General features: G+C 41.4%; 1 protein-coding gene across 1 annotated transcript in view; it reads right to left on the reverse strand.

Moving 5' to 3' along the window:
• Positions 1-2,583: 2,583 nt before the first annotated feature.
• SNTB1 (syntrophin beta 1) overlaps positions 2,584-18,885 on the reverse strand; it is a 111,601-nt gene continuing 95,299 nt past the window's right edge. Inside the window, exons 4-7 of the mRNA XM_030266624.4 lie at positions 16,279-16,418; positions 9,482-9,678; positions 7,777-7,967; positions 2,584-5,334 (exon numbers count right to left, since the gene is read on the reverse strand). Of these exons, the coding sequence (XP_030122484.1) occupies positions 5,242-5,334; positions 7,777-7,967; positions 9,482-9,678; positions 16,279-16,418 (621 nt within the window). The 3' untranslated portion in view covers positions 2,584-5,241. The remainder of the gene's footprint in view (positions 5,335-7,776; positions 7,968-9,481; positions 9,679-16,278; positions 16,419-18,885) is intronic.

The following is an 18,885-nucleotide window of genomic DNA, read 5'->3' on the forward strand; positions in this document are numbered from 1 at the left end:
TGAATAGAAATATGTAAGCTGATAAGTAAAACTACAAAAACTCTACATTTCATAAATCCTTGAGACTAGCTGCCATGAGCAAAGAAAATATCTTCAGGAAAGTAATTAATACTTTGAACTGGTTTTCTTGTACTTCAAGTAGAACCCAGTGGTTATTGGTTTAATTAATCTGTAGAGTCAAAGACTGGCCTGAAGTAATCAGCAGGAAAGCGGTTAGGGAAACATAGCATTTTGAGGTATTGTGTTTTTTTGCACAATTCCCAGTGCAGAACTAATACACTGCTACCCACGTTTCATTTGCTCTTTGTGTTGGTAGCTTTTTAGGGCAAGTGGTAGCTGGTTTATTATTGTGGCTTAATAACACCATGCCCCATTTGAGCTGTAATAACTGTCCCTGTCCATGCTCTTAACCTACAAAAAAGCAGGCACGATAATTTGACCTGGTCCAGTGAAAAAGCACTAAACCAAATTATTTTATATCTGTCATAAACAGATGTTTATGACATCTGTTTACTACCCACTCTGAGAGTTCCTGCAGCTTGGCTGATAGGCTGTAACTGAAGTGATGCAGAATGTAACATCACCCTTTGCTTCTGAACTTCAAATTATTTTCTTGTTTGTGGCTGCTGAACCCCAAATCCAGTTTGCCTTATGCACATTTTGGGTGTGTGCTTTCATGTTTTTGCAAACCATGATATAAATCATGTTCACCAGTACACATTTCTGGTTTACCCATAATCCATCCTTCCCATATAATAAGCACATAACATAGCATAATGTAATAGCAGAATGTATTATATGTTAGAAGGACATTATCCATCCATGTTATGTGCTTATATTCCCCACAGGATTGGGGTGAGACAGCACAGATGTGGTTGCAATTACTTGGTGATATGATTACTTGTAATATTACAGCAATTATATGATGAATATCACTGGGCTACCACAGAACTTAGCTTGGGTACTAATGCCTGGGTACTAATGCCAAATCCACAAACTTCTTTGTCCCAATTCACCGTTCTCCCTTGGAATTTGTTTTCTAAATTTGTTTCCCAATGCCTCTAATTATTTACACAAGTATGGGAATTCTGATGAAGGAAAAGAAATGAAAAGCTAACCCCTGTGGGAAAAGCAGGTGATTATATTCAATAGGAAGTTGTATCTTTGTTAAATATTTAAAATGCTTTTTCCCTCATTCTTTTAAATTAAATTTTTGCCTTGGTTAGTCTGGGGGTTCACTTAAAGCAAGCAGACTGAATTTCTCAAAATTTTGTGAGAGTATTATTAATATCTGCTTTTTAAAATTGAAATCACCACTGAATTCAAAAGTGTCCGTAATATACACAGTGTGTGTATATAAATATATAATATATACTGTATTAATGGTCTCTCTATATAGTAAATAGATTCAGTAAATAGCTATTTATCAATCTGCCAGTTTGACTTTTATGGTAAATAATATGAATTTAGAAATCAATGGTAGTGTAATGATCTGGAGCACATAATTTCTTTAGGCTCTGATTCTGCTTCCACTGAAACCAAAGAAGCTCCAATTAACTTTTAAGCATGAGTAAGAGGACACTGAGAATGCTCTCAGGTGGAAGTCAGGTAAATCTCCCCTTCAAATCAGCTGAGCTTCCCAATGCAAAGAGCTGGATGGAGGGTGCTGCCATGTCCTGTGGGAGGAAGAAATTCTAACATTCTGCAGAAATTAAACACTTGTTTTGTTATTTGCAAAGGATCAATTCTAATGGTGTTTGTGGTGGTGATTTGCTTGGTGGCATGTCAAGAGTCTTGTTCTGATTTTTAAAGAACCTTAAGAGAGATGCTGCTTCCATTTGAAGGGCAGGACTATTAGAAACACCAGTATGATTCCCTGAACACAATCAGATCAGCTTTATTTATTTTTTTTTAACAAACACTTCAGATCACATTTTTCCAATAACATTTTTTCTCCAGTATATATCCCAATCTTTCTCATGGTGAAGCTGCTATACAAGCTTCCTGATAAGACCATTTCATTTATTGTCATTATTTTGTGAAAAGAGTGAAACTCTGGAATATCCCTTTTTAGGCTTTCCATGAGGCTGTTCTGTCATAACTTGGGTCAGACTGAAAGAAAAGGCTTAAATTCCCACAGTTAGCTTTTCTATTTGGGCCACTAACTTAAGAATTATATCAAAGGAGAAAAAATATTTGTTTTCCCATAACCATTCCTAAGAGAAAAAAGGCACATGTTGGCCTCAGTCCTTGAATGCAGAAACTTGAGCAGAAATTTCTGCTTTTCTTAATTTTTTTGTAAGTCTTCTGTTACCACCTAGTCCAGTATAAGCAACAGAGAAAGCATTGCAACTTCAGCAGAGATGTCTGAACACCTGCCCTGAAAAATCCCTATGGGATTTCAGGGTTTTTTCCCAAAGTTTAACTTTTTAAGTCATTCCACCAATGCAATTAAGAGTTCTCTCCAGTAATAGAATTCTTAATAGAAGCACTGAAGTTTAAATTTATTTCACCCAGCCCAAAACCAAAGGACAGCCTTCCAGATAGTTTGTCTGGATACAAAGTAAGCTCACCTCACAAAAATCCAATAAATGACTTTATTAAATATATTTTTTTCCTCTAAAATATAAATATTCACTATACTTTTATAAATGTGGAGTAGGTTCATATTTCATTTGTCTATCCCATCCAATATGAATCAGTCCAAAATCTGAAAATGAAGAAATAGCATCTGTAATCATAATTAATTTTTTTTCTATAAATATATATAATATGAATTTTCTTTGCAAATTGCTTAGTTATTCACTTAGACTTCATATAGTACTGAGCACCTTAGATTACATTTTGTGTAATTTAGTTGTTGGCACTAATATAGGAATTTTTAATATTTACAATGCACATACATGTTAGGTATAACATTCCAGTGATTTTTAAGTGTTAAAAGGAATAAGGAAATAGTGCAGTATAGTTTACACATGTATTTAATCTGCCCCCCCCCCCCACCCCAGAACTTTTATTGGAGCCTATCTCCAAATTTTTAAGTTGTACTTTAGAACAGCAATAAAAATGTCCTGAACTGGTTTTTAAAGACTTGACACAAGAGTTTCCTTGGTAAGGTGACATGAGCTCCTCCTCAGAGTCCTGTCCCCCTGCGTACCGACTGCTCTCAGCTTCTCAGATCTCCTGGAAGCTCCCAAGCCCAAGGAGTCCCAAGTAACTGCCACAGAAAGTTGTGTGAATGGCAGTGGTCACTAAATGAGAAATGTCCATCTGGAATTTACTGGTAAGTTATGTAACATGTTACCTCCTACTTCGTTAATTTACATGAGGAATTAATTTTTAAGTGCAAGTACCATGACAGTAAAACAAAAGTGCAGAGCTTGGTGGATCTCTACCTGGTGTGCCTTTGACTGATGAGAGATCCTGGGAATGGGGCTGCGCTTCCAATGGGGCATTGAGCTGTTCTTCAGTGATTATTTTCTGTATTTATGAATTCAGCCCATCATCCCAATATTTTAATTGGTTTTGATGATTAAGATACCTATGGAAATCACCATGTTTTTATGCTTTGAATAGACAGCATGACATGCTTAAATCTCAAACTTAGCTTAAAAACAACATGGAACCAAAATGTGTTTTTAATTTTTCCCTTTGCCAGCCGAGTGATGCGAAGTTGAAATCTGTGTGCATTCTCTGGAATAAAAGAAATGCAATATGAAAACTGAACATCCACAAACACTGAATATATTACTCCCTGTTTTTCAAACTGTGAATTCAGAGCAAAACTCTAAAAGTAGACAAAACCTCACCCCTGTGTGAAGCTGTTCCTTTTAAAAAGGAAGAGTAATGTAAGTGACGTCCCCATTTTACTTCTTCCTATTCCCACCAGATTAATATGAAATGATGGTGGGAACCACCAATGTGATGCCAGTTCATTATTTCCAGGTGTGTGCTGTGTGTATCATCTCTGGTGCTGAAAGTCAGCATTCCTCCCTGGTTTTTGCTGCTCAAGTAGCTGTGAATAAGGCTGAAACTCCATGAATTATGTTTTGAGTCAGACCAGTAAGCTGTGGTGCCAAACAGTCACCAGTAAGTTGTGGGCATGGAGATGAACATCTTGTATTTCCCCAGCAAGAAATCTGGTCTTGCCAAGTCATGCCCATAGGAGCAGTTCCATGTCAAGGAGTGCAGCTCATGTTCCTGCCCTGGTGTATGTTTCTCACTGTTGTGGAGCTGCTTCAATACATTTTTCACAAACTCATAAAATCAAGTCTTCCTCCTTCCCTATATTTATTCTTCTATGAAGACCACACAACCAGACTTATCTGAGCAAAGATACTCAGTAGGGGTAGGAGGACAGAATCTTAGTATGGCTTTCTAGTGGAAAAATACCATGGAGATATGCTGGCAGAAGCATCATCATGCCTCAGAATGGATTCGGGTAACTTTTACCTGAGCTGGGGCTCCCAGGCAGCTGAAACTCATGAAGCTGTTCTGGGAAGTCACTATAAAAATGCATCCTGTGTTCATTAACAAAGGATCCTCCTGCCTGTCCCACCTGACAGCTGGCTCTCAGTACCATCCCTGTGGCTGGTCCTGCTTTGGCTCCATCACTAGGAATGTGGGTGACGTGTGGTTACTGCTTAATGTGAAACTGCCCCTGGGGGGGACCCTCCAGCTGTTACCTGCCACAGCTGGATTGCTTCAGAGTGTCCAACTCAAAGGTGTGTATTTGCAGGCTCTGCTGGGTATTCATGCAACAGGTTCTGGCAGTGCTCCAAAAGAAAAATCTGGAAGAGGTGCACAAATTATAACTGAAAGAACCTTTTGCTTTCAGTTGATGGGACAATCTTTAGAGTATTTCTCCCCAACCAACTTTGGCTTGCATCACAACCAACAAGTGCTCTTGTCTGCATAGCCCTTTACTTTATATAGACAAGTACATTGAAATAGGCACAATTTATGATTCTGAAACATTTACATGTGTGGTACTACACGCTTTTACGGTCTCATATGGGATTTTAAAATCCCATTATTTACAATGAAATCCCCCGTCTTCCTTGTCATGCCATCTCCTCAGCTGCTCAAAATGAAACCTGGGCCTTGGAGGACTGCAGAAATGACTGATGCCCCGTCCTGAGTCCCAGGCTGGTGTCTGCTGACAGCTAGGACAAGTTGCTGCTGTTGACTGTACTTAGTGTGGTTACCCCGTCTCTCTTTGAAGAAACAGATGGATCCCACTTATGCCACCAAGCCCAGTCTCGTGATCTTTGCTGACAGGAAGGAATGAATGATGAAAACAATTGGTTTTGGACAGGAATGAAGGTCCAGTTGCTGAAAGTACAGAAAAAAAAAATCAAGCTGAGAATTATAGCTCAAAAAGGAAATAATTTACTGAATACTCAAACTGCTGTCTGGTATTTTGAACAGACTTCTATTAATAACAACTCTACACTATATTGTTTTTCCTTTACATTCAGCAGCAAATATTTAGGTTACTAAAACTAATAAGCATCTTGGAAGCAGGTGAGATCCTGATGCCTCTGGCTTTGTATCACCTGGGTGAGCAGCAGAAAACTGAGTCAGATTCTGCAAGCACTTCTTCAAGAAGCTCAACGCCATTTATTTGGCCATTTCTGCCTGGGATGGTGGTGGGACTGCTCTGTCTGATGCCCAGTGCATCTGCTGTTGGTGCAGCTGAAGTACCTTCAGCCAGTGCTGCACAGCTGCTTCTCTGTTCTCCCAGCCAGCCGTGAGACTGAACTCAGACTTTGTTTTCTGCAGTCATGGTTCAGATGATCTCACCACGCACTTGCTAAGCATGACAGGCTTGTCAGTGTGCAGAGGCCCAACAGGGCCACGTTTGCCTTTAGTGGTGGTGCATTCTGCCCTGCTCTCTCCTTTTTCCATGCTGCACTGCAATCTGAGAAATGCTCGTTAGGCCTTGGCCTTGAAAAGCAGCACCTGGGCTCATCCCTTCTTAAGCTTATCAGAAACACCCATCTGCTCCCAGGAACTACTGCTTCTAAGGAGTTCCTGTTTTTCTTATGAACAACCTTGGAAGCTTTTCCTTGCCCGAACAGCACAACATTCAACCCAAACTGTGGCCAGGACGAAACAGTGTTATGACAAAAGCTGACTCTTTTGTGACCCTATGAACAGCTGTCCAAAATGAGACCCTTTGAGCTCTCCTGAACTGCAGCAGGCTGTGACCAACACCTCCCTCTTAGCAGGTCTGTACTTGGAGGATCACCAAACAAGTCCTGGGCTGGTACCCTCAGTCCTTGAGGCCTGACCCTTTTCCCAGTGGTAGATGCAAAAGCATCCAAAGTGGGTGTTTCCCTGACCTCTGAGGGGAATTTTTCATAGGTACCTTGCTTGCACTGACTCTTTCTGCCTGTGTATATGCTTTAGCAAATCTGGGAAACATGCGGTTTTCTTAAATGTTTAAGAACCTTAGATATCTCAGTAAATTAGGCCTGTAAGCAAGGTTGAGTCATAAGTTTTAAGCTAAGTTAAAGGCTGCTGTTCTTCTATTGAGTTGCTAAGTTCAACTTTGAAGTCCTAAGTTGGGTTAAATGCTGCTATTCCTCTGTTAAATTGTTAAGTTATAAGTCAAGTTAGGCATAAGTTAAGTGTTGCTCTTTTGTGAAATTGTTAGGTTTAAGGTGTAAGTTAAGTTAAAGTACTGTAAAGTTTGAGTGCTCTTAAGGTTTTATACTATGTTCTTTTTTATCCTTGCCTTCACAATCCTTTTGATATGCACACCTTAACACCCACACAGGCCCCATAGACAGTTCTCAGTTCATTTCTGTTTTGATTGCCTGGATTTTGATTGCCTGCTTTTGTTTTGTTGCTGCTTTGTTTCCTTGGTGTGCCTTAATTGTCCTGTAGGAAGTAAAGTGAATCTTGCCAACAAACTCTGTCATGCTGTCGCTAAATATTAAATCTGGTTTGTGCTGATACCCTTGCTGGTGATTTTTTAAGCAATCTCAAACACTCATTTGTAACACCTTTCCAGCAGTCATGAATCAACTTTATTGACAGCTAGTAAGAAATTCCCTTCAAAGCCTGAAAATAAGGAGTTTGCAGAATATATGTTAACAAAGATGATGTTTAGAATTAAGTACCCACCACGTTTAGGAACTGCTGAAAAAATCTGTGAGGAAAGACTATGTTTACATTCGTAATTAATTAATTTAAACTGATCATTGGAATATGCATCTTATTTTTAGGCACTGTGACAGCCTAGAGGCCTATGCAGACAGTTTGCACAACATCCATAGCTTTTTTTTTTCAGCAACTACATGTTCAAAACCACCTAAAAACATAACTTGTGTCATAACATGAAGTCCCTATGTGTACACTGGAATTAATAAGGTCTCATTCTTAAGTTCTTCCACCCTCAATCATTTAAAAAAGTGAAATGGATACATACAAAAATTTTAACATCTGGCTATTTAGAGGTAAAGTTCGTTCTAAAATATGACAAATCTTTCATCTCTGTATGGTTTTAAGATTTTAACTGTCTTTTTAGTTTAGCTCTTTCTAAAGCCTGATCATCACGCTGTGCTAGAAAACACAGTATCTAAATACTGGTACTAGAACCTGTCACTGGCCAATTGTTAGTATGGAACAGAATGGAATAAAGTATTTCAGTTGGAAGGGGCCTACAGTGCTCATCTAGTACAGCTTCCATTAGTGCTTCTCCACCCCACAGCCTGTACGACAACCAAAGGGATGGTAACATGCACCCCTTCTAAACACAGTACTTACAATTTCTCCATCTTTTTCTCCAAAGTCTAAATAAAGCATCCTTATCCCATCATCTGAGGACATTTTCAGTTTTTCGTAGGGATATTGTGCAATTGTCTTGGAGAAGGCACCATCTTGCGGTTCGGTTGTAAGAGAGAATCCGTGTTCATAGTGGATGGTCAAGCGGCACTCCTGGCTTTTGTATGTGCAAGCTGGAGAAGACATCAAAATTTAGTCCCTCACATTCTTAAAAGCAGTTCTTCATGTTCCATCATACAGCTACATGCTGACAAAAACTGTGTACTGAAGTTTAAGAAGGCTCAGGTGGTATTTCCTCCTTCCAAACCTTAACAAAGTCACAACTACTCTTCTTGTATCTGACAGACACAGCCAGAATCAATAAATACAGCACACAATGCATGAGAAAATTAGGAGTTGTAAAGGGTTTCCCTAAAGTATTTTGACAAAGATGAAGACGCTCCTGAGTCTCATTAGTGTCGTGGTAATTGAAAAAGGGCCCAGATAATTGTACATAATAGCTACTGCAGCAGAAAGTCTGCATCTCCCCCTCAGCTCTGAAACAGGGGCCATGATCCAAATTAAAGAATGAAGAGTTTTGGAGTTCACATCCCAAATTCACTATTCAATCACTTTCTTGGAACAATTCTACCAAGAAGGATCCTTGGCAGTGGGATAAAAGCACTGTGATAAAAGAAGGGGCTGATGCCCTTCTTTAGGAGGCATGGCATCTATGTCATGGTGCTGAGGAGAGGGACCTGTTCTGGAGCTGGTTCCCACTGAGCTCTCTGGCTGGTTTGGACATCAGAGGCCCCTCACAGAGCATGCTGAGCTCCCTATTTGGGCTAAGGCCAGGCAGCTGGCCAGCAGCCATGGCTCTACCTGAGCTTTGAGAAACAAGAGCTGCCCTTTGGCATGGCTGGATCTGTGCTTTGGCTCCTGCTCTCACATTTTTAGGAAATGACTGGAGATAAAATTCAACATTAACAGCCCTGCCAATTGTAGGACTAGCAGGGGAAGGACTGCAAAGCCTGGGGGCACTCAGGAGAAATGCCCAGCCTCAAACCCCAGAGTCACCCCAGGGTTGCAGCTACCTGGCCAAACAGGGCATGAGTCCAGAGCATCTGCAGCCAAGTACTTATATTACAATTGATTTTGCATGTACAGAAGCACTGAGAAGTGACACCCTGATGTTCGGGGAAGGAAATTACTACCCATCAAAATGTGGTTATTAGACTGGTTTGTATGTTTTTATTCTCCTTTATTGTGTAGAGCTGGGTGACTAAATGATCAGTTCATACTTGTGAATGTGCCAGTCCTCTTCTGCCTCCTCCCTCTGCTGGAGAAACTCCTGATGGGCTCTCAGGAGTTTCCTGAATCTCAGAAAAATGTTCTTTTCTGTGGGTTTCTGGACAAACCTCTGACAAGCACTCCTCTCTGACATGCAGGCCTACATGGCTGACTACAGACTTGTTTCTGAAACAACATGCTGAAAACAACCCCGAAAGTCAGCATGACAATGAACGTGTCACTGGACACAGGTACCACAGCAGCTGGGACTGGCTCAGAACCTGACAGTATTTTAAACAAGTAGAATCCCAAACATGCACATTTTTTAAGTAAATCACCTCTAACAGAAGGAACTTGGACTGGCACAAGTGTCACGGGAAGGGTGTGGAGGTGTGGAAGTGCTGCAGGTGTTGCTCACCTGTGGTGATTTCTGTGATGAGCTCTGCAGAGTTGTGGCAGCCCTGCACTACACTCCTTGTCCACAATGAGAGGTCTCGACTGGTCTCAGTCCTGAACAGATGAGTTTCGATCCCTTGTCTTGTACCGGTACGGGTTGCAAATGACAAATCCACCCCTGACTTCGGTGAGCCTTTTCCTGGGCCAGAATGAACCAACCTGCAATTGGATTTGAAAACACATCAGGCAATTCTAACAACAGCTCACTGCACCAAAATCCCCACCTGAGCACAGCTCTGCTCTGCACATTCCTAAAACACATGGTTGGGAGCATGAGAACTTGCATCTCCTCTATACTCTCTCTCAGAAGAGTGAGGTCCAAGGCAGTGAGTACAGAAGCAGCTGGACACACAGGTGATGACATGGATGTCCCAAAATTACTTAAAATGAATTGTACAAAACATCCCTTTGATTGAGGAACTGAGAGAAATCAGTTCTGACTGGTAATGGAATCTGGTCCACAGATACAAGTACTGGCTCAGATGAGGCAGCTGAATCCAGCTTCCACGGTGAAGCAGCATTTGCTCTAAAGCTTAAACATCTGCCATCAAATTCAATGATAAATAAAGCTGAATAAAGTATGAAGCTCCGTAAAATATGTAGATGCCAAAGTACTGTCTTGTACTTACTTTTCCCATAAGGAACCTGTAAAATGCAAAATGTTGCAGCCACTTGTGATCTGAAATTCTCTCACATTTGTCTGCAATTAACATTTTTTTGCCTAGCATCAACAGCTGCTCTCCTATGGCCAGGAAAGGTTTGTTCATGTGGGAAAACAAAAAGAGCAGGGAATATTTTTGAGTGAGAAAATCAATGCCTCATAAAAAACAATTATTCCTTAAATCTGCCCTTTTATGTTGTTTTTTTCCCTATAAAAGTATGGACAGTCAACAGAGAATTCACTCAGGGACACAGCACTGATACATCTGAAAAGAATAATCCAGGGGAGCTCATCACTCTTTGAGATTCAGAGACCAGCTCTCAGAGGCAATCACAAAATGAAATTTGAAAAGCTTATTTCTATTTTGTACCTTTTGTTTTTCTTTCTATAGGCAAACAGTATACTTCACAGTAGTCTATAAAGTATGTGGCATGGTAGAACACTTGTGCTAAAGGAGAAAACATTAGATTAAACTAATTTACTGAATACTAATTTACTCACAAATTATTGTTTTGCATCAACAAGAATAGTTGCCTGTTAGCTGACACTGTACAGGTATGCCACCAAACACGGACATTTTAGTAGAAAAGAAAAAAGCAGAAAGGAAAGAAAAGCACAGCTTTGGCTTTTCAATTATTGAAACACCAGCCACAGGGCATCTGAAATTTTCCCCAATTCCCTTACAGTCCATGCTGACATTTGAGATGCACATTGTGGCAAACAGATGCACCCCTCTTTCATACCCCACTAGAAGGTTTGCAAGATTTGTTCATGCTCAAGTTCATGGAAACTTTATTTTGATTTTGAGCATCCCCTTTGATTTTATGGTCCCAAGCGCTCCTGGGAAGCGAGACACAGAATGTCCTGGTCAGACATGCCCTGCCCTGTGTCTGGGCAGGACAAGAAGGGGGTTTTTCCCTCTAGAAAGGCTGAGTTAAATGCCCCACTCAGCTTTGATACTCAGGCCCTCCTAGCTGTACTATAGGCAGATTTTGCAACTGGGGACTGAGTGGCAAACAAACAGCCCAAAAACTTAAATTCCCTTTCATTTGTTTTGAGAGGGTGCAAACTCTGAAGGGAAGCTACATCTTGATAATTAAGGCAGGAATCAGATAACTGAAATCTCCAGTGACATCTGCTGCTGTCTGTCCTGGGTGGTCACCCAGGCACAGCACGGCCACTGCTCTCGTGCTGCCTTCAGCTACTAGGCTGTGGAAAAGCAGCCTGGAAAATCACATCAAGTGTGTAGTTAAAAATAAAACAATTCCACCTTTTTCCTGGGTCATCTCCTTTATGCAGTGCTCATCAGCTATATAAAAAATCATTTTCTATTACTTATGTCACTGAATACATAACAAACAGATGGTTCCAATGTTTGATTTCCTTCCAAAACAGCACCACCATCCACTCCCTCACACCTTCATGCTGTATCCATAGTACTGTAGATTTTTCAGCATATGGATAGACTGAAGATGTACTTTACAAATTAAAGTATGTGAACAAATCCACCATGAACATTGATTCTTGTTTGCCTTTTATTATTATCTCCTCATTATTAAAAATCCAGTCTCACTATTTAAAAATGCTTTTTCATCAAGGAACTCCAGATCACACTTTGGAAAGTCATGCACTTAAACATGAACTAGACAAACATGCAGGGGGACATTTGATAGTATTTATGTACCAGCTGGCAGTACTGATGTATTTGGCTACAAGTCAAAGGATGCTTTAATAAAGTTGCATTAATGCGGGCCATTTCATTTACTTAGAAGATGTTTTATCCTAAAGACCACAGAGATGCCTTAAAAGGCAAAGAATAGCCTTAGGAACCTCACAGAAGGCTTCCCCTCGCTCCTGCCTCCCATCACTGTGACTGCAGGGGAGGCCGTGTGTGAGCGGCGTTTGCTGCACCCCAGGGCCAAAGAAGCAGCCCAGACCCGGCTCTGGCAATACCCAGGCAAGCCCCTGAAGGTTCCTGTGCCCCGTGGAGGTTTCTGGAGGAATGTGTGAGCCGCGAGAGGGCAGGAGAAGGCCGGGCACGGCGGGGAGCGCAGCGCCTGCCAACGCGGCCCTGCCACGCTCCGCTTCTGAGCCTCCCGCATTCCGCCCTCGTCTCTCTGTATTGCAGGGACCTTTTTAACCTTATTCTTTGCAAATGTGTCATAGCGAGATGGATGTGGTCTAATATGGAGTGCTGGTGCAGGGTGATATGCACTGCGACCTGCTTCTCATCCTAATGCTATGGGAAGAGTTTCAACAATTTATTGCAAGGGCGAGATCTAATGGTCTCTGCAGAAAGGACAGTGAAACCAGCACTGACATTCAAAGGAAGCCTTCAGCTGCTCACTTGAGATTTAGCTCAGAAGAGACCACGTACAAGTGCATCAACACTGTGATCAGAACACCACTGCCATCTGACCTTTCCTGTGGCACCCTGACGGCATTTGAAACCTGCCCTGGAATGGCTGTACTCCTTGGAAACCTATGCACATTCTCCCAATTCATCGGCATGGAGGCACCCACAGCCCGCCTCACTGCCTTGGGAAGCCAAGCAGAGAACTTGCATAGCACCCATACACCTTCCTGGGGCACTCAGGGCACCCAATGCTCTCTGCTTGTCCTCCTGCCCACTTGCCCAGATGACTAAACAGTGCCCCCAAACTCCTTCCCCCAAAGGAGGACTCCCATGTCATTAACTATCAAACTGCTTTAATACTTTCTGGTTACAGACCTCAGCTGTACACAAAAGCTTCTTACCTGATCTTTAATCAGAGCCCAACAAGGGCTGCTATTTTTTTTTCCCTTTCCTTTCATATCTGGCTATGATGGAATTTGATTGCAAACATATAAGATGTAATTACTTAAGCCCCATTCCCATGCTAGAAGGAGGCACTGTTTTTCAAGCGTAAGGAAACACTGAAACAGAGATTATGACAAAAAGGTCCTTGGAGTCAGGGCTGTGTGCCAGCTGCCCTGCCTCCCCGTGAATAGATTTAAAGGAACAACTTAAATCTGATCTCAGTTTTATTTGAGCTATTATTTATATTCCACACAAAGCTAGAAAAATTGACTGGAAAATATTTTTAGGTCTTAAAGTCATCCATAGGTTGAAGGCAAACTAATCATCAAACAAGAAGGGCATGTTGGAATTTTGCTGTTAAAGGACTGTAAGAAGATTGTAATCCTTCTACCATTTTTCCAATTTTCTCTGCTCATTATGTCTTGAGTAGATTAAGCATGACTCTGTACAGTATCTGGCACTGAAGTTTTCCAGTTTCAGCAGCTTTTCAAATATGCATTAGCTAAGCAAAAATATTTTCCCAAGGACTCATAAAAATCTGAAAGATGGGAGCAGCTAAGATTGCAACATGTGCTCTGCAAACTTTCCAGGTGAAAAGTTCTAAATTGCACTGATCAATGCACAGAGGGGATTAAAAATCTCATCACAAGAAGGGGAATCACTGACTGAGAATGAACACAGCAGTCAATACCAACAGAAAACCTGATTTTTTTTTTTTTTGCTATAACTGTACTCAGTGTGATAGATCATAAAAATAAAACCCTGCAGAGTTTCAATCAAAATCACCCAAAACAGGAGGTGTAATGATTTAGGGAATTTATATTTATGATTTAGATTCCATAAATCATAAATATAAATATAATCTATAAATATATATTTATAGATCATAAATATATATTTATGATCTATAAATCCCTATAGCAGATTTATGGAGTCTGCTATATATGTCCATATGTGTATTTATCACATTGTGACTCCATTCTGAACACCAAATTCTGTATAGCTGCTGTCTTTTTATCTGGGTGTTACATTCAGTGATAGTAGTAAGAAATCACAGAAATAGGACTGGAATGGTTGTCAGGAGGTCACCCAGCACATCTCCCTTCACAGAGCAGGGCCAGCTGTGTGTCACCCATCCTTCAATGCCCCCAGTGTTGAGGATTGCACGCCCTTCCCAGAGAATCTAAAGCAGCGCCTCACCAATTCCCTGCCACAAGTGCAGTCAACTATGTCCTGCTGTGTTCAGGAGGGATCTGGAAAAGATACTCCCCTGTCCTCCTTGTGTCTTATCCTCACATCTGAAGGCTATTGACATGTTTTCCATGCACTTCTCTAGATTAAGCTACTAAGGTTTCTTAAATATTCCCCTCCTGATAGTGTTTCGATGTTATATATTTGCATTGCTTTCTTTTAGACCTTCCACAGTTAACTGGCATCTTTTTGGAAGTGCAATGCTTCTCATGAACATGGAGTAACACCTGAGGCTTTACTCCTTCTCTGTAGTTAGATATGATTACTACATCTGCCCAAAATGCAACACTGATGCTATAACCCAAGATTATTGTCTCCATTTTCCCCTCTCAAAAACACAACACCTTAAATTGAAGCAATTTTATCGCAGTGCTCAGGTGCTTCCTGGCAGAGCAACTACTTTGTTGCTCATATTCCACCCCAAAACTGCAGAGGTGATTATTCCCCAGCACTGACCTTTGCACCTGTCCTTTCTGAACTGCACCCTGGCTTTCTTACAGACCATCCTGGCTTTCTTTCTTCCCAGTCTGTAAAGACCCTTCAGCAGCCTGACACATGCGCTATGCAGCTTCTCATTCCCCTCCAGCATGAAAATCAATGGAAGGTATCCCATCAGACAAGGAAATGACCACCCAAGGCAAGGCTGTCTGCTATCCAATGTGACCTCATGAGAAAAAATAATTAACAGGCCCCAAGATGTGGACTTAGATTATTTGATGCAGTAAATTGGTCTCAGTGATGATGGGAGCTGGCAATACTCAGCAAGGAGTTGTCTTTACACATGAGGACGTGTGGCCAGGAAGGGGAAGGGTGCACTACAGGATACCCAGTCATTTCAAGGAGGATTTGAGCTCATGTAAAAATGAAACCCTGAAAAAAAGGGGAAGAAATGCATCACCTTCTGCTGGGGTCCTATTGCTTCTCATACTCGAAGGCATAGTGATACAGCTGGACACAGGCTGCAATATTTACCCGGCTTGCACTGGGACTTGTCACCTAGAATTGTAATTGCATCCAGCACCATACCATGCAGCCAGCTGCAAGCTGGTGTCTCTCACCCCGTGTTAGGGTAACAAAGGAGAAGTCAGAAGGTGGCTTACCACTGATGGAACACACCATAAATGTAAATCAGTGAGTTCAATTTTTTTTTTTTTTTAACATCATGACTTAGCAGCAAAGCGTCAGTTCAGTTGGGGAGACACAGAGAACAAAAAATTAACTAATGAGAGTGCAGTAAGAGCCCCACTGCTTCTGGCCAGGGCAACTAGCCCTTCTGAATGAGAACTCTTTGAAAATGGTATAATAGAGGCCTGTAGCAAGGCTGAAACAAGGAACAACAGCTCTTTCTCAAGCCCTTTGGCCATACTGGCAGAGGAACATGATTAAGATTCACATCAAGAAGCACAGACAGTTTCCACTGCATAAAGGCAACTATGGGAAAGCTCTCTCTGAGTGTTAATGGTTACCTTCCAAATAAAGCAAATTCTTATTCCTAACCTAGATTCCAGAATATGTCTTCCAAGCTAACCATTTTAAGCTAAAAAATCCAGGAACTAATTTGCTAGAGCAGGAACAGAAGCTGTGCTGATGTGTTTCCATCACATGTGGAGCCCTCTGAAAGGCCCAAACTGGTGGTGTAGAACTGCCACATCAGAACATTAAACTCAGGGCAACAAGTCCACTTTTTTCAGCCTGGAGGAGCAGCTGGAAGCCAGGGTGTTTCTGCCTAGCTCACAGGTCTGGACACTGAGATAGGAATCCCAGGAGATTGAGCTCTCAGCTCTTTTTCATCATTCCTGCCTCTGAATCCAGGATAAGTTGCCACATCCAAAATCCCAGTGAGTTTCTGGTCATCAGCTTCAGCCAGAACTTGAAATGGAGGAGAAGAGAAGAGTTAAGCTCAGCACATCAGCCCACTGAAGAACTTACTTCTCCAACCACAACATTTCAAGTGTGACCACAGCTGTGTACCAGCTACACCTGTTCCTGGCTGACTCAGCTGCTCCCACTGCTCCTGAAAGCTGTCATGACTGAAAAGCAAAGGTACCTGGTGGCGAGCAGGGGGTAGGTATGCACAGGGCTGAACCAGGCTTCCTTTATCCGTGGCATGCTCTCATATATTAAGAGGTCTTTCTCTGTCAAAACCACTAACACTGGCTTCCAGTGCTTCTCGTTGTCTCCTGGCACCTGGAAAAGAGCAAAGCCTCAGTGAAACAACAAAAGACAAAGCTACCAGCATGCAAAGCCAGATGAGACAAGCACGTTGAGTGCTGAGTGAGAAAATGAACATAAGAGAGTTTTACTTCCCTGGGTTTTTGACATCTCCCACCTGAATTTATAATCATATGCAACAGAAATGGAATAACATGCAAAGTCATCTGCTGCTATCATTAGAACTGTCATTTCCAGCCTTCCTTTACTACAGGCTACTCCATAAAAGCAGCATTGGAACACTGAGATGGAGCTGGCTGTTAGGTAGCTGTGGTATGCATGAAAAGACCTTAAATGTATATTTATAATGTGCACCATTCATGTGTTGCTGGCACATTAACCTGAGGCCTGGACACTACTGCTGCTGTTCCTGTTTAAAAAAACTGCAACATCATCACTATTAAAGAAGAGTGACAGGTAGCAAAATTAGTGGTTTGGGAGTAGATTATTTTTTCCTCAGCAGTTCACTTTTTTTTTGCTTGTTCTTCCTTCATACTATTCTTCCAGTTTTAGAAATGCCTTTATAAAGAGATCCAACTGAAATGTGGGGTTCATCTCAAGCATTGACTTGGTGATGGATCTGCCTTCACATTTCAAATCTTTCTGTCAAAGACGTCTAAAGACCAGAGCATCAGAGCCTTTTACTGTCTGCAGAATCCAGATGGTGAATTATATTTTGCAGGTTAGATATGTGATGTTCACATAGCTACACAATTATTATTATTATAAACAAGTGTGGATTCTGGTTTTTACTTCTACTCTGGCAGCATACAAGTGTCTTAAAATAGATGGGAATATGAAGGGACATTTATTTCAAGTAAGAATGAAGCTCTTTCATGGACAAACTAATCATTTTCCTTTTGGTGCACATAAAGAAAAAGAAACACTGGTCCACAGTAACACTCACAGCCATGTTTTCAAACACAAACATCTTGGTTGGATACTAAAAGGAATGAAACAAATTCTGAAATTCACCAGAGAATCTGCTTGTCTTCATGACTCCTCCACTAAAACCTCTTCTGGGATAGAGAAGCAGCTGTCTGCACTGTTCTGTGGTTGATGCCAGCCTACTTGCCATGGGCATGCATCACTGGGCACATTGTTGGGTGGAGAAACATATAAAAGGGATCAAAGTTTGGCCAGCCTGGGAAAGACACACCCAGGTATGATTTCAGAACCACATTTGAAACACTTGTATTTTATACAAAGATATGCTCCCACAAATTTCTAAACTTTTAAGGGCTTCCAAGAGCAATGTAACACACCTTTACATCAGAACACAATGCCCAAAACCAGATCTTAAACTAAGATTCTTAAGATGTATTTCTCCCTCTGAACTAAGCTTTTCCAATAATCATATTCTTGTTTACAGCATTACTTGCTCATTGGTTTTTCATGTCTCTTGAAGTCATAAAGAGTTCATGCTTTCAATTTCTACAGAAGCTTTAATACTTATTTACAATTTCTTGTGGTGACAGTTTCTTGAAACACAATCTTTCATTTTCGAATAGGACCGAATAGAGAAGCCACATAATTAACACACCCATTACTACACTCAGGAAAGAATGCAAAATCCAGAGTTCTCACAGTCCATGTACCATGAAAATATTTACATGAGCTAAAAGCATCCTCAGCTTCTAAATACCACAGCTATTAACTACAGTTAACGCCCCAGTTCCTAGTGTGGCAATACAGAAATGAGTGTATAGGTAATGTTAACATTCAGTAAATGTTAATGTTAACATTTAATTTTGGACCACCTCACCTGAGTTCTTTAACTAGAAAGAGTTTAATACATACTTTTGAAGAGTTCTAGAAAAGAAAAAGGAAGATAAATATGACATTTCCATGACTACAAGCAATCTACAGACTATGGGAAGATGTTTAGCTTTTCTGCAGAACCATCCTGCCTGTGCAGCATTTTCAATCTATCAGGTGACTGGTTTTGCTATCAGGTGACTGGTCAGTCAACAGCGACTTCAGAAACTTTGGGAAACACTGTTCCCTGTAAAGCAATTACAAGAAAGATAATAAAATTGATTTTGCCAGCTGCTCCCACAACTCTCTGCTGGACAGCTGTAAATATTAGGAGACAGAATCTCCAGCACAAATCCTGAAGTTAATGACCTGCACCATGAAGCCCACAGCTTTGCCTCAGTCCTTCCCAACAGCAGGGTGACAGTGGAGAAGATGGGGCTTGGTCATAAGGTATTGAAGATTTGTCTCAAGAACAAGTGACCTTACACTACCTCTCCTTGTAGGATGTGTCCCTGGCTTGCAGGGTGTGTGCTGGGAAGAGGCGAGGAGGCAAAGGATGTGCCTGTGCTCCGCTCTGAGCCCTCCCCAGTGAGCAGGGCCGTGCAAGGCACACACTTGTAAGCACCATAGCTTTGGGACCATAGCTGCCTCACTGATGAGGAATGCTGGTGTAAGCAACACTGCT

This window comes from Taeniopygia guttata, chromosome 2, assembly GCF_048771995.1.
Source record: "Taeniopygia guttata chromosome 2, bTaeGut7.mat, whole genome shotgun sequence".
Lineage (NCBI taxonomy): Eukaryota > Metazoa > Chordata > Aves > Passeriformes > Estrildidae > Taeniopygia > Taeniopygia guttata.